Source organism: Telopea speciosissima, chromosome 2 (genome assembly GCF_018873765.1).
Source record: "Telopea speciosissima isolate NSW1024214 ecotype Mountain lineage chromosome 2, Tspe_v1, whole genome shotgun sequence".
NCBI lineage: Eukaryota > Viridiplantae > Streptophyta > Magnoliopsida > Proteales > Proteaceae > Telopea > Telopea speciosissima.
The window spans coordinates 13,012,379-13,028,395 of NC_057917.1; the positions used below are offsets into that span (position 1 = coordinate 13,012,379).

The following is a 16,017-nucleotide window of genomic DNA, read 5'->3' on the forward strand; positions in this document are numbered from 1 at the left end:
TGACGATTTCCTTCACGGAAGCCGACCTCGAAGGTATAAGTTTACCTCATGACGATGCTTTAGTGGTGCAGGTAGAAATTGCGAACAGACCCGTACACCGTGTATTGGTCGATACCGGCGCATCCGTGGACCTTATGTCATTGGAAGCGTACCGACAATTCGGCTTCGGCGATGAAGCGCTTAAGCCCGAAGGAACCTCGCTTCACGGGTTCTCGGGAGCGGCCGCGACTATCAAGGGCTCGATCGATCTACTAGTCACAATTGGGCAAGCTCCCTGCCAGGCAACGATCCCAGTCAAATTCATGGTGGTACGGTCGGTAGTGGCTTTCAACGCCATACTCGGCCGTCCGTCATTGACCGCCCTCCAAGCCATCATCTCCCCGACTCACTTGAAGATGAAGTTCCCCACCGAGAACGGTGTCGGCGAGGTCCGAGGCGACCAAAAAAAGGCACGAGAGTGCTACGCTACCTTCGTCAAGCAAAATAAGGGTAATGTTCGAGGAATGGCCATGTGCGTCGAACATCTCCCCGAGGATCAGCGGGATGAGCTTATCGAGAGGAGAGGGCGACCCGTGGAAGACTTGACCCCACTTCATCTCAGCGAAGATGACCCAACCAAGGTGGTCCAGCTCGGATCACTACTAAATAAAGATCAAAGAAGGCGGCTCGGAGTTTTCTTAAAAGCGAACGCCGATGTCTTCGCCTGGTCGGCCGCTGACATGTCGGGCATACCCAGACATATAGCAGAACACCGACTCCATGTGGATCCGAGTCGGAAACCAATCCGGCAGAAGAGAAGAAACTACGCACTTGATCGGCAAACTGCAATCAAAGAAGAGGTGGAGAAGCTTCGCCGATCAGGATTCATCCGAGAAGAGAAATTCCCGACCTGGTTGGCTAACGTCGTCATGGTCCCTAAACCGAACGGGAAGTGGAGAATGTGTGTCGACTACACCGACCTCAACAAGGCCTGCCCAAAAGACGAGTACCCACTACCTCGGATCGACCTCTTGATCGACGCCACGGCAGGTCACGAGATGCTGAGTTTCATGGATGCGTTCTCCGGCTACAACCAAATCATGATGCATGAGGAGGACGAGTCATACACGGCCTTCCGAACTGACCAAGAGAATTTTTGGTACAAGGTCATGCCGTTCGGATTGAAGAATGCCGGAGCAACATACCAGCGCCTCGTGAACTATATATTCCACGAGCAGATCGGAAAGAACATGGAAGTCTACGTGGACGACATGTTGGTGAAAAGTTTGAAGGTCGAGCACCACTTGGCCGACTTGGAAGAAGCCTTCGGCGTATTGAGGAAAAATCAGATGAAGCTGAACCCCGCCAAGTGTGCATTCGGCGTGACCTCGGGAAAGTTCCTCGGCTTCATGGTCTCTGTCAGAGGCATCGAAGCCAATCCGGCAAAAATCAGAGCCATCCAAGAGATGAGTCCTCCAAGGACGATCCGAGAAGTACAAAGGCTAAACGGACGTGTGGCGGCATTGGCGCGATTCATGTCGAGATCGGGCGACAAGTGCCTACCGTTCTTTAAGGCCCTAAAGAATATCCGGAACCCAAAAGATTTTATCTGGTCATCCGAATGCCAAGAAGCTTTTGAAGAGCTGAAGAAATATTTGGAGAACCCGCCTCTGCTCAGCCGACCTGAACCAAAAGAGGAACTTCAAGTGTACTTAGCCGCCACTCCCGTAGCGGTCAGTGCGGTGTTGATCAGGGAAGAGAGTCGAACTCAAAGGCCGATATACTATATCAGCCACGTTCTTGTTGATGCCGAGACAAGGTATTCCGGGTTCAAGAAAGTAGCATTCGCCCTAATCACGGCTGCAAGAAAACTAAGGCCGTACTTCCAAGCCCATCCGATTGTGGTACTGACCGACCAGCCACTCAAAAAGATATTACACAAACCCGACGTTTCGGGACGGCTAATTTCCTGGGCAGTTGAGCTAAGTGAATACGATATAAGCTATCGACCGAGGACGGCGATAAAAGGACAAGCCCTGGCCGACTTCATCGCCGAATGCACCGGGCCCGAGCATGAGGTTGGAGAAGAAAAGACAGTCGAGGAGGTCGGGGCTACGGCCGACCCTACTTGGACCATGAACGTTGACGGCTCAAGCAATTCCGGAGGAAGCGGGGCCGGCCTAATACTTGTAAGCCCCGAAGGCTTTCTGGTCCAATATGCCCTAAGGTTCAAGTTTCCCGCCTCAAACAATGAGGCTGAATATGAAGCTCTTCTAGCTGGACTTCGAGTCAGCAAAGCTATGGGCATAAAGCGGTTGAAGGTGCGAGGAGACTCCCAACTCGTGGTTAACCAGGTCAACGGAGACTACGAGGCAAAAGACGAAAGGATGATAGCATACTTGGGTCGAGCCCGAGATCTGATCTCCGAGCTCTAACACTTTGAGATGACTCGAATACCGAGAGAGAAGAATGCCGCGGCGGACTCCTTATCTAGGTTGGCCGAGGCCGACCTCCAATATCTGAGCCGGTCAGTATACATAGAAATATTGGAGAAGCCATCCTTACAAGACGAAAGCATAAAGCACATTGAAGAGGATGGGCCGACCTGGTTGGACCCCATTGTCAACTACTTGGAAAATGACCTGCTCCCGGGGAATCGAGACGAAGCAAGGAAGGTCAAGATCCGATCTTCCAAGTACTCGATGATCGACGGAGTACTCTACAAAAGGGCAATCTCGGCCCCTCTTCTCCGATGTCTGGGACCGAAGGGGGCCGAGTATGCATTAGCCGAGGTGCATGAGGGAATATGCGGGAGTCACATGGGCGGCCGAGCTCTTGCATACAAGATACTTCGGCAAGGATTCTATTGGCCAAGAATGCAGGAAGAGGCCATGAAATACGTGAAGACGTGTGAGAAGTGCCAACTGTTCGCGCCAATCCCAAGCCGACCAGCAACAAAATTAACCTCAATGCTGAGCCCAATCCCATTCGCTATGTGGGGAATGGACATTCTCGGAGATTTCACCCCAGCATCGGGAAACAGAAAATACGTAGTAGTGGCGATCGATTACTTCACCAAGTGGGTCGAGGCCGAGCCCCTTGCCACCATCACTGAGAAGAACATGGAAATTTTTTTTCGAGATAAGGTCATCTACCGGTTCGGGCTACCGAAAGTTCTCATCACTGATAATGGCGCACAATTCAACAACCCGGCCTTCCGAGAATTCTGCGAGCACTTCCACATTGACTTCCGACCCATCTAGGTCGCTCACCCACAAGCAAACGGACAAGTAGAAGTGTCCAACCGAACATTGCTCGCCGGCATTAAGAGGAGATTGGATGAGGCCAATGGGAGATGGGTGGAAGAACTCCCAAGCGTCCTATGGGATATCGGACGACTGTAAGAACTCCAACCGGGGAGAGTCCATTTCGCCTCGCTTATGGGACCGAAGCCCTCGCACCGGTTGAAGTTATGGCTTCATCATACCGAGTGCTCAACTTCGATGAAAAGACCTATGAAGATGGGCTGCGAGCCAATTTGGACTTCCTCGATGAAGTCCGAGAAAATGCCCTACTCCGAAACGCGACGTACCAACAGAAGACGGCAAGCTACTATGATTCAAGAGTCAAAGAGCGGCATTTTCGTCAAGGGGACCTTGTTCTCAGGAAACTCAGCGCATCTCAGCCGAGGCAACAAGGAAAATTAGCACCAAACTGGGAAGGCCCGTACATAGTCTCCAAGCAAATTCGCCCTGACACATATCGCTTGCAGACTCCGGGGGGCAAGAAGGTACCGAGACCTTGGAACTCGGAAAATCTGAAAAAGTTTTTTCAATAATTGAACATGTTTGTCAGTTCCGACATTTGATTCAATAAAATCTTTTCTCCAACACTCAACGTATTGGCAAGCTCCCAAGGCGAAGTCATAAGACCGGTCCTCATAGACCAGGCCGACATCAAAGACCGACCCTCATAGGTCGGCAGCCGAGTCATAAGACCGGTCCTCATAGACCAGGCCGACATCAAAGATCGACCCTCATAGGTCGGCAGCCAAGTCATAAGACCGGTCCTCATAGACCAGGCCGACATCAAAGACCGACCCTCATAGGTCGGCATCCAAGTCATAAGACCGGTCCTCATAGACCAGGCCGACATCAAAGACCGACCCTCATAGGTCGGCAGCCAAGTCACAAGACCGGTCCTCATAGGCCAGGCCGACATCGAAGACAGACCCTCATAGGTCGGCAGTCAATGCGTAAGACCTGTCCACATAGACATGGCCGACCTCTCAAGGGCCGACATTCCTATTTGGCCGAGCCTAACAAAGTACTAAACCACGCTAAGGCATTAGGCTCGGCCAAGAAGGATATTCGGCCACGAGTGCGCTTATATGATAGCCTCTCCAATCGGACCGAAGGGAAAGGCGAATTAACAACCAAAGCGAAGATCGCATTGACCGCCGACAACGTTGATCATGGATAAAAAAGAGACGAGTTCCTAAGCTCGGCTAGTGAAACGACTCGGCAGCTTCTACACAAACAAAACAGAATACGCAAGGAAAAGAATGCTGAGGGCGCCGAGTTCAAATACTTAGACAAATTTTGATAAAAATAAATTGTTTTATTCATTGTAAGCCGACTGATCGGCACGGTTACAAAAGAGGCAGCTCGGCCCCACACATACAAAAAAAAAAAAAAAATAAAAAAAAATAAAAAATTTACATCTCCGCCTCCTCGGCGTGGGACTTGGAGGCACCCTCGGAGGCATCCATGGTGTTGGGCTCGGCAGCAGGGTCCTGAGGTCCAGCTCCCAGAGGGACGGCGTCGGCTGAAGCAGGAGCCTCCAGGGGCTGAGCTTGGGTGACCTCGGCCCCCTCCTCATCTCCCATCTCCCCTGCAAAAGTAGTCGCATCATCGTCAAAGCGGGAGAGATTGAGATCAGGATACGCTGCCTTGATCTCGGCCAAAAGCTCAGCTCGGCCTGCTTCAAAACCTTCGGCGAAGGGAGGCTTCCTGATCTCGTGGCAGATATCGGCGTACTCCTCCGATTGGAGATAGTCGCTAATCGCCGCGCTCCGAGCCGTGGCCAGATCTTCCTTGGCCTTCTCCTTCAACTCGGCGAGCCGAGCCTGCAGAGCCCGGACCTTCTCCCTCTGCCTGGCCACCTCGGCCTGAGAGCTCTCCACTTCGGCCTCAGCAGCGGTGAGCTTCTCTTGGGTCTCCCAACGCCTCTGAACGGCATCCTGGGCGTCCTGATAAGCCTTCTTGCACTGGACGTCCAAGGAATAGTTCTCGGTCAGGAGCCGCTCGAAGCGGAGCATGGTCTCCACTGCTTTGGCGAACCCCTACAAAAAGGCATGAGAACAAAAAATCAGGATAAACTACACATATCGGATCATAGGCAAGAGCCGACAAGGAAACTTACCATGTTGAAGTCTTGAAAAAGGGTGGAGAGGAGCTCAGGGTCGGACAGCGCCTCCAGCTTCTCCTTGTCGGCTGGGAGCCGACTGGCATCCAGCCACTCCTTGGCGTGTGCGACCGACGTCAAGGCCGAGTCCCCTCTGAAGAGGCGCCAGGTCGGCCTCACAGGGACGTTGTTGGCCGAAGCCCTCCCCAGGACGTATCGGGAGATGTTGGTGGGGGAGGCCACGGGCGGAAGGCCGCCACTTGTCAGGTTAACCGAGAGCTTTTGGCGTTTAATGTCTCTCGGCGGGCTCCTCTCGCCTTTTCGGCCTTTCCCCTTCCTCGGAGACCCGGCTTGCCCCGTGTTCTTCTCGGCCTCCAGACCGACCACCGCGTCCGATGGTCCTGGCATCACCCCCTTTCCCTTGGAGGCCTTGGAGGACTCGCCCCGGGGTCTCTTCTCGGCATTCTTCTTCTTCCTGTCCGCAATAATCTCGGCCCTCAGCCGAGCTGTGCCCATTGGAGGAATGTGGCCGACCACTGCAAGAGAAAACCGAAAACATAGGAAACAAGTCAGAAAAGGAAAAGAAAACCAAGTTAAGTAAAGGGGTCGGCTCGGATAACTGAGATGAGCTCGGCAAGTGTTCCTACCAGGGGTCATATGCCAACTCTGAAGAAACCCCTCGTCCTAAAGCTGGAGAACATCGAAGGGCGGACGCTGGGGGATCAGGTCGAGCGAGGTCATCTCGTTCTCGGTCAAGGGTAGTACCTATTGACATAATTCAGATTCATCTCCTTCCACTCGGTTCGGAGAGGGCTGTTGGGAATGGAAGCGAAGAAAAAACGGGGCTTCCAGTACTTGTTGAAGGTCGGCGTGCCGACCAGAAACTTATGACCGCCTAGAGCCGCGCTCTTCCCTGATCGGCGGCAGAAATAATACCACCCCTTCTCGGGAGACTTCTTCAGGAAGAAGAGCCGAGAGAAGAGCGCCACGCTAGCACCTCGGCCCATCTCGCAGAACAGGGCGTAGAAGCCATAGACGGCCAGCTAGGAGTTCGGCACCAGCTGACCTGGAGACAGTGGAAGTGGTCCAGATCTGGTCCACCAGCCGAGAACGGGAGCCGAAACGCATACTTGAAGGGCGTCTCGTCGCATGAGCCACCTCGCCGGGCTCGATGAAGCGGGCCATCTCCCGGGATTAGAAACTAGGAGCTGAATGTCCTCGGGGATGGCGTAGGTCGTCCTCAGATAGTCGAGGTCGGCCTCCGTAATTGTGCTCGGAACGGTGCCGACACTGCCTTCCTCGGGCTCAGGGGCGTCGGTGGACGAGCTTACCGAGCCAACCCCCATCTCGGACGAATCTCCCTCACTTGATTCCTCATCTGATGAGGACGACCCAGAGTTCTAGACCCGATCTGCGGCTGTGGATTGGGCCGCGTGGTCAAACTCCATGGGTAATGGGGGCTCGGCCACCTCGGCCTGACGAAGCTCCACTACGTCGGGCTCGTCTGAGGTCGAGCCCAACAGGTCTATGGTGGGAGAGCGGACGGGGAGTTCTCGGCTCGGACTCGAGCCCTCTGCCGCCCTGGCGAGCAGTTCGCCCATAGGACTACTACCAACTGACATACTGGGCGGAGAAGACTTACTGGTTGAAGTAGAGTTGAGCTGGAACGAAATGACGGCCGAGTCGATCACGAACGAAGCTTCAGCCAAGTCGATCACGAGCAGGCAAACGATGAGATCTGCCGAGCTGACGGTTCCAAACTTGCCGAGAAGTCAATAACTTAGAGCAGTGAAGAATGAATAGTTAGGAGTCTCCTATTTATAATCCTTGGGTTTCACTGATCCAACGGCCGACCAGAGCTCAGCATGATCCAACGGCCCAGATCAAAGGACGTTTCGAATTCCCGAGCCCGCCATAATGACTCTGCTGACGTGGCACGGACACCCAACCGTCAGATCGTGCAGCGTGAAATCCGCAGCAATAAATAATCTCGGCCCAACCGCAAGAATCTTCCCGACAAGCGCCCAGGAAATTTCACTCATCAGCGCCGAGCCGACACCTGATGAGTGGGGGGACCTGTGATGAGGCATAAAACACCCCACCTATCAGAGGCTGCCACGTGGCCGACCCGACCTCCATCCGAGAACCGAGTTGGGCCGACCAGGAAATTGGGCCGACCCCATATCCGATAAGTCACCTGACAAACCCTGGTTTGTGCGAGCTTTTCGGCGACTGAGGCCGAGATTATACGGGTCAGCCAGGGACTCCTAGCCGACCTCATGGCCGAGACCAACCTCCTCTCGGGCCGACCTCCATGGCCGACCCCACGGGCCGACCTCGTAGGCCGAGCCCTCCTCCATTGAGGCTCCCACAAGACCCCACCGGGGATCTCGGCCACGTCAAGACATCCCGAGAATCACGGGATAAGGACCGAGCCACGATCCCAAAGAATACGTAATCACACTCTACATGGACTCTTACCTTAATAAGAGTTCGACCCCGAAAATAACTCTCCACTCCGCTCTACGCGAGAGAACCTTCCGAAAGAAGGACTCCTACCATACTAGGACTCTCCCAACCGTCTCATCTCCTCCTTACTCTATAAATACCCAGGTATGGAGCTCTATTCCACATCTTGCTTTTTAATACGCAGTTACGCTGTCGCGTTGAAGACCTGACTTGAGCATCGGAGAGTCCTAGGCCGGAGCCACACCGGCCCTCTTGCGCTCATTGGTTGGTTTTTGCAGGTTCATCCACGGGCGAACCAACTACCGGAGGTTTTCACACGCAACATCTGGAAAGGTATTCTTAGAAAAAATTGATCTAATCTTACAATTATTCTTCCTTTTGATAGAGAATAAAAGCAGATCTTGAAATCTTTAGCGACAATTCAATTTGTGATATCTTTAGTATGCTAGCTTTTAGTGCGTGATTCTTTATATTTGGTGGAAAAGAAATAAAAGAAGATAGATTTCGTCTTTGGGATTTATTAAGTAAATCTAGGACGTCATTACATTTGAGATTAGAAATAAAATTCTCTATAATATTTTTGTTGCGTGCTGAGATACTATTAGAAATAGACATCTAAATATCTAATCTATTGTTGGGAACTTCCCATTATTTGTCCCCCCTTAGGTTTGTTATATCATTCTTGTTCTTTGTTTCTTTCCCCTCTATATTATCTTGTTTTATTCATATAAATCAATTAGTTGTTAGGAAAATAAGTTTTATTTCCTTAACCCCCTATTTTACCGGCATCCCTATCTGTTTATGTGAGATTAGCAAATTCTTTTGATTCATGTCTTCACAATCTCACATCTAGGTTAACTGAAGATGAATCTTTCTCTAAAACACCTACTTGAACATTTCACTTTATGATCTTGGTGATATGGATCGGGTATCTGTCAATTCGAAAATTGATACGATATTGGCCTTGATTCTCTTTTAAAACTGGATTTGTTTTTTGATCATTTTACCTCTTGTCCGTATCATATCACTGATATTGTATCGACATGATATTGGGATCTGGCATTTGTAAAATCGATATTTATCATCTGATACGATACGATTCGATAAGATACGATACAATACCTTAAACCATACATCCAAGTGTAAATGTCAAAAGAAAATTAACCAATAAAACAAGCCATGATTGATTGATTTAGAATACCTTTCCACTTGTCACTTGTCCTATTGTGGGCTGTGCTGTCAGACTCCAAAAAAAATTTCCAAGGAGGAAAGGGGGAATCCAGAGGAATGGAGACTGACATTACCGATTCGTTGAAAATCTGTTAAAAATCCAAGATGGCGGGCCAAGTACACCACTGCCGCTTAGAATATCTTGTAATAGTTTTAGGTTAAGTTTTCCTTCACTCTTCTAAAGAATCTCTTCTCCACAGGTGATGTGATCATTGATCGGGTCAAGTTTAAACTTGTTTTTTGTGGTTTAACAAAAAAGGGTGGGAGGAGAGAAGGGGAGAGATATTCAAATAGCTTGTTTGGGTTTGTTTTGACTGGCTTTCATGAATACTTTTGGACAAGTTTGGCCGGTGTTTGTCTAGTCCAATTTTTTTTTCTAAGGAAGTAAAGAGTCAAGAGTGAAGATATACCACTGATATCCTCATCATATATGTATTGAGTTCAGTTTCTCTACACGTACCAACAGGTGAACGTACATGTGAGAGTTAATCACCTGTCATATTTTTGCCATTTACAAGGGAAAGAGGGGTTTTTATGAAAATAAAATTAAAATGTGATTGGCTAGGTCCCTGCCGGCCCAGTTCCCCAATGTCTCTAAATGGGGGCGGTGCAATGACCACCCTACCCATACATGGATACTCAGCCCCGATGGGATCCACCCTCTATTAGAGGTATTGGGGAACCGACTGGACAGGGAACTAGAGGAGATAATTTTCTCACTTCAACCACCTACTCACAAATTGAACCACCAATAATGCTTGGTTTGCCCGGGGCAGAGAGAGAGAGAGAGAGAGAGAGAGAGGTTGGTATCTACAACGACACGTCATGGTAGCAGAAGATGACACAAATGTTTCTACTCTCAGCCAACATTAATGACATGAATGATGCAAAACAAGGTAGATCGAGAAGATGGAAAAAAGAACTGATTAACGACATGATCACGCACAGCTGTTCAAATTGACTTGGAATAGAAATATTTTTTTGATTAATATATCAATAGGTTAAAAACGAATCTATCCGCCTACGGCAATGTAGGGATCAATAAGAGCATACACAAAAGCATCAATAGGAACAAGATTTCCATCTTTCAAGGGAGTGGGGCTATCATTTTGCCTCATCCTATGTTCACTTTCTGTATCATCATTTTCACCTCCTTCCAACACCCTCACCAGTATTTTAAAATCAAAACATTGAGTTATGAGACAGTCCCGGCCATAAGAGTTAGAGAAGGGAGAAAGAAAGGTGCACCTAAAAGGTGCAGCATCACTAGATTGGTAACACAAAACAAATGAGAGGTGCTTGTAATGTTTTGTTTTTTATTTTAGTGAAAATTGAGTGGTACTGAGTTGAGATCCACGTGTGTGCTTCAAGTGCAAACACTCGTCCTTTTTGTTTTCATAAATGTTTCTTTTTTTCGCTAAAAGGTTCAGTTGTATTAAAGAATAAAAGATACATGCATGATTGGATAAATCCAGACATATATGAATAAAAATTGGACTCTCCCATCTTCAGCATTGCCATCATTTCTCAATGGAATTGAATTATATAAATATTGAGTAAATAGAGAGTTGAAATGTAATAACTTTAATTCGATCCAGTGAATTTTTATGTGCAACTAGTATTTTACAAATGTTTTATATCTACCCCTATAATATGAAATTGATATGATTTTAGTTTCCATTGTAAAATATATGTGAATAGAAGACCAACACTTTGGGTGCATCAAATAGTTAAAAATAAAATATGAATCATTTAGAGTATTAAAATCTCGGTCTACATTGAGTATCTATCAATATTTCCTACTTACTATGATATGGGAAATCCACCATAAGAGATGACACTCCTTGCTTCGCTGCCTCCTTATCTAGATAATTTGTGATTGGATTTACTTCCCTATGATAGTGTGTGTGTGTGTGTGTTTTTTTTTATGCAATGGATGTCAAAAATACTTGAAGGAAAATCCAATCTTGCTAGCATCACAAATCATGGAATCACTCTAGTTAAAATAGAGACAACCAAAGTTGATGAGTATCTTTATCCTCTCAAGTGCGGTGCATTGCCCAACGCACCTCAGTTGTGCATCCGATGATGCACTAGACAATGTACCTTTACGGTTCATTCTCTCAATCTCATGGTCACCGTCGGATGCTCAAGTGTGATGCATTGTTCTCCTTCCAACTGATGCACCTTAGTTGTGCATCCGATAATGCACTAGGCAATGTACCTTTAAAGTTTATTCTCTCAATCTCATGGTCACCATCGGATGCTTCAAGTGTGATGCATTAGACAGTGCACTGCACTTGAGAAGATAAAAATTCGAACTGTTGAGTCACAATCAATCCACCGAAATACACTTGTTCACCCTTCAAATGACAATAAATGAGATGGGTATTAACACATGAAGCGTCCGTGTGAACATACGTGGAGAGGATCTGACCTTATGATACCCCAACACCCCTATTTAATGAGATAGATGGGAGTATGGAACTCCAATAAATTACAATAGTCAATATTCTCTCTCTCTAGAACCGAACATTTGATTTTAATATAAAAATAAATAAGTAGCTGTTCAATGCTTATCGATCCCCACCCACTTGTCCTACTTGCACAATTAGACGACCCTTGACTTTGTTCAGTCAGTCAGTCAGTGTTCGCTAGAGAATGGACCCCACATTCACAGAACTAAATTCGTAAATTAAGCATACAGTCAGGGACAATTTTGTCATCTTGTTAAAATTTGGAAGATTTTTAATTACTAAAAAAGACCAAGCACATGTAAGGTAAACTTAACTGTAATCTGTAGTATTAGATCAAATGTGTGTACTTTCAGTTCAAACTCTTCACATCATGACCTTCTTTTGGATTATCCAATTAGTTAAATTCTACATATAATAGAAAATTAAGTTTGAAGATTACCCCCCAAACTCACGTCTAATTACATTCCCACCCACTTACTGTAACTCTACTCTACTCTATCCTCCTTCCATCTCCATTCACTTCCCCCTCTTTCTCTGTCTTTGAGACAATTGAAGAAGAAGAAATCTCGCCACCTTTCCCGTTAGAAGCCAGAGCCATCTCGGTCTCGCCGGCCTCCGCCGCCTCCGCCGCCTCCGCCGCCTCCCTGAACTTACTGTAAATGTCACTCTGGTAGAACTTCCTTGTCCTCAACACAAGAATAAAGGACACAGCACACCCAAACAATGTCACCGCCGTTATTATAAGGAAAGAGAGCTTGTAACAATCCACACCTGTGCAGGTCAATCCTTTCCCAACCACCCTAGTCTTCCCCAACGCCGCCAACTGTCTCCTCGCCTCTTTATCATATAAGTGCCCTGCAAGCTTCACGTTCAGAATGTATAATCCAATTGGGCTCGCCACCGACCCAAAATTGTACAAAGTTGAGTAATATTTTAGCCCAAATAGCTCCGATATTATGGCGAAGAGTAGCGGCCACTGTGCCCCGAAACAGAATCCGATAATCACAGATGCGAAGTATAGACCATTGGGAACTCCAAAGGCGATCAAGAGGTGGCCGGCGCAGGAGATGAAGAGGACTAGTGTGAGCATAAGGGTACGTGGGAATTTGTATTTTTTTAGAACTATTTCCGACACGAAACCCGCCACCACTCTTCCGAGATAGTTCCATATACTCACTAGTGACACAAAAGTGCTTGTATTCCGAGCTGGGTAACCGAGTGAGAGACCGATTTGTCCGAGATTGTCGATGGCCGTCAATGTTCCTCCAACCCCACATGTCGTGGCTATGAAGAGAATTAACATGTCCATACTAAATAGAGCTTGTAAAATTGTGTAGTCTTCACCCCTATCAGGTGCCTTGCATATGTTACCACAGCAAGACACCGCCGGCTTTGTTGATGGTGATGGTGCTGATGATGGTGGTGGTGGCAACGCTACTATCGCCGCCGCCGCCGCCGCCGTCGTTGGCTTCTCAATCTTAATTTTCAACTCCGGCGAAGAAGAAGAAGAGTAAGGCTGGAGAGCTTGCATCTTCTTCTTCCACGTGATAATCTCTTCCTTAAAAACGACGGTGAGGGGGACGAAGAGCAAGACAACAACAGTGGTAGCACTCAAACTGTACCCAACTCGGTTATCCATCGCCGGAAATTGCTTCTCTACAATAATTATGATCATGAGGAAACCAGCAAGGCAGAGTGAGATGTAAAGGAAATTATAAAACACTTTCAGCTCGTTGGATTGTCGAATCACTTTCATGATTCGAATGGTTCGAACGAAAGCGAAAGAAATAACAGCAGGAAGCCAACCAATGAGAAGGATGAGAGATTTTGGATCATCTCCATAGACGGCATGGTAGATTTGAGTCATAATAGCACCACTGAGACCCACAAAACCTTTTAAAAGCCCTAAAACCACACCTCGGCTTTCAGGGAAGTTTTTAACACAGGTGACCAGAGCTCCAGTGTTAGCGAAAGATTGGGAATTGGCACCGAGACAGATGTAGAGACACATCTGCCAAACTTGGGGTCTTGGAATGGTACCTTTCACGGAAAGCCATATCATGAAGTAGCCAAAGAAATTCATGACGGCGCCGATGACTAGCACCACCCACGGTGGTGTGACTTCGTTGATTAAGCCGGAGAGAACACCGACGTTGGCACCCACATCTTTGAAAAAGCTTAATAAATTGAGAGTGGTTTGATCGTAATCAAGAGATGTTTTGATCTCGTTGGAGTAGAGACCAAACATGTAAGTTGCACCAGCTGCAGACATAATCAAGAAAGATGCGAACACCATGAACCATCTTCCTGACAGAACTTGGTTTGTTAGGCTCCTCATGTCTCTCCATGACCCTCCCATATCTCCTGCTGCCATAGCTAAATCTTTCTTACTTGCAGGAGAGTTGGAATTCAATTCAATTGGGTTTAACAACTTCTCATTGCTGAGAGGGAGTATTTATAGATGACGATATATAGCACTAGCTGTAAAATGGGTAATAGTAGAGAAAGACTTGAATGGTTGACTAAGAGGTGGTGCAAAGTGCAAGTTTTTGCCACCCATGTGTAGAAACCATGAGGGACATGTGGAGTACAGTAGCTCATAGGAAAAACCCTAGTCCCTTCATAGTGCTAGCTACCACTTAATGTAATTACGAGTAAACTAATTTATCCATTTTTTTAAAGAATTAATTAATAATAAGTGTAATAATAGAATGCTACCCGGTCGTTCACCTCCCACGTTGGACGACTAGGATTTTCCACCTTTACATGAAAACAATACGGTAATTTCCAGGCGTCCAAGGTGCTTTGTATGTCTAGGTGCATGAACCATGCAACAAGCATAGAATCTTTATCCTCTCAAGTGTGGTGCATTGCCAGCCAGTGCACCTCGCTTGTTCATCTAACGGTGCACTGGGCAGTTCACCTTTAAAGTTCAATCTCTCAGTCACATAGGGGAAATTATCTCCTCCAGTTCCTTGCCCGACCCAATTCTCTAGTGCATCTAATAAGGGGGAAGGGGGTGAAGCCCCACCTGGCCGGGCAAAGTGTTTAGGTAGCGGTAGGGTGGTCATTGCGCCCGAGCCCCCATTGTTAAAGAGGCACTAGGGAACTGGGTTGGGTAGAGAACTAGAGAGGTTAAAGATCCTTCACATGACTATCGTCAAATGCACAAGTGAGGTGTATTGAGCAGTGCACCGCACTTGAAGAGGATAAAAATTCAAAAGCAGACCGGGTAGGAGTGTTCTATCTTTTCCCTTAATAATAATAAACTACTAAGTTCCATCATTCAAAGGGAATCAAGTCATCTTGATGTAACTAGTGCTTTAAGGGGCAAAATTTGAGTTTCACGTGATATTCAAGGTTGTGAATTGTGATAACAATTTCTGGGAATTAATTCTAAAAGGCCATCCATGTGCTTAATTTAGGTTTCAGTCTCTCTCATGTTATCCCTTTGGAATCTCAATAAATTGGGACTGTTTTGTTTATTTTTTTCGGATTCCATTTTTTCAAAAAAGGGTCTCAAGTTATGATCTTTTGATATTTTTATAAGTTTTAAAATGATTATGCGAAGAAAATAAAAAAAGTCAGCATGATGAACGGCGGACGTTCAACAAGTTTATACGTAAAAAAAATATACAAGTTGAGTGCGTGTCTGGTGGCTAACTTCTCTCCATGAATTACATTTTATAGTAAAAATATAGAATTTAAGAAATGAAAATGTAAATCTCATAGTCAAAGATTAATCACAAGTTAGGAAATTAATTAGTTTTAATGTATTTATGTTCCCTACTTTACGGAATTCTATTTCATGCCCAACATATCCCATGTAACGTTTTAGGATAGAGATGTGAGCAATGTGTGAGGTTGGATGATCTTATCATTAAAAACAAAATTTTGTATCTGTGAGCTTAGTAAATCTTAGTGAGAATATATATATATATATGTTGGAATTTGATATTATAGAATCCAACTTGAACAAGTGAAGACAAATGGGACATTAAAATAGCCCCCAATGGAGGTGACTTTAATCTTCTTTAAGGGTAGGGAGATATTGGGTGATAATCTTATAATGGGCAAGTGGTAGTTACTCTCTATCAACCGACTATAGGATTCAATTCCCAATTATATTAGGAGTCCTAAAGTCCGATACACGATTTCTAAATCCTATGTATTTTCACTATAAGGTTGTGTATATTAAAAGAGAATAAAAAAAAAGAAAAAAAAAGAGTATAGATAGATCGAAAAAACCATTAACAAGCAACAAAATCAACTAGAACGACCCTTAACTACAACATTGCCATCAGCAGGAAAGAGGACTAGTAAGTGAACAAGAAGACATAGGGGAAAAAAAACCAAAACTTAGTGCACCCGAACTCTAGGTCTTCCATGAGCATCAACTTTGAGTTCCTCTACAATTATGCTTCAAGAGATAGAGTCCTAGTACGTATAGGAATCC

General features: G+C 46.5%; 1 protein-coding gene across 1 annotated transcript; it reads right to left on the reverse strand.

Moving 5' to 3' along the window:
* Window positions 1-12,051: 12,051 nt before the first annotated feature.
* LOC122650464 lies at window positions 12,052-13,942 on the reverse strand. The gene has a single exon (XM_043843879.1). It carries the CDS (start codon window positions 13,933-13,935, stop codon window positions 12,052-12,054), a length of 1,884 nt encoding a protein of 627 aa, XP_043699814.1. The 5' UTR covers window positions 13,936-13,942.
* Window positions 13,943-16,017: the final 2,075 nt, after the last annotated feature.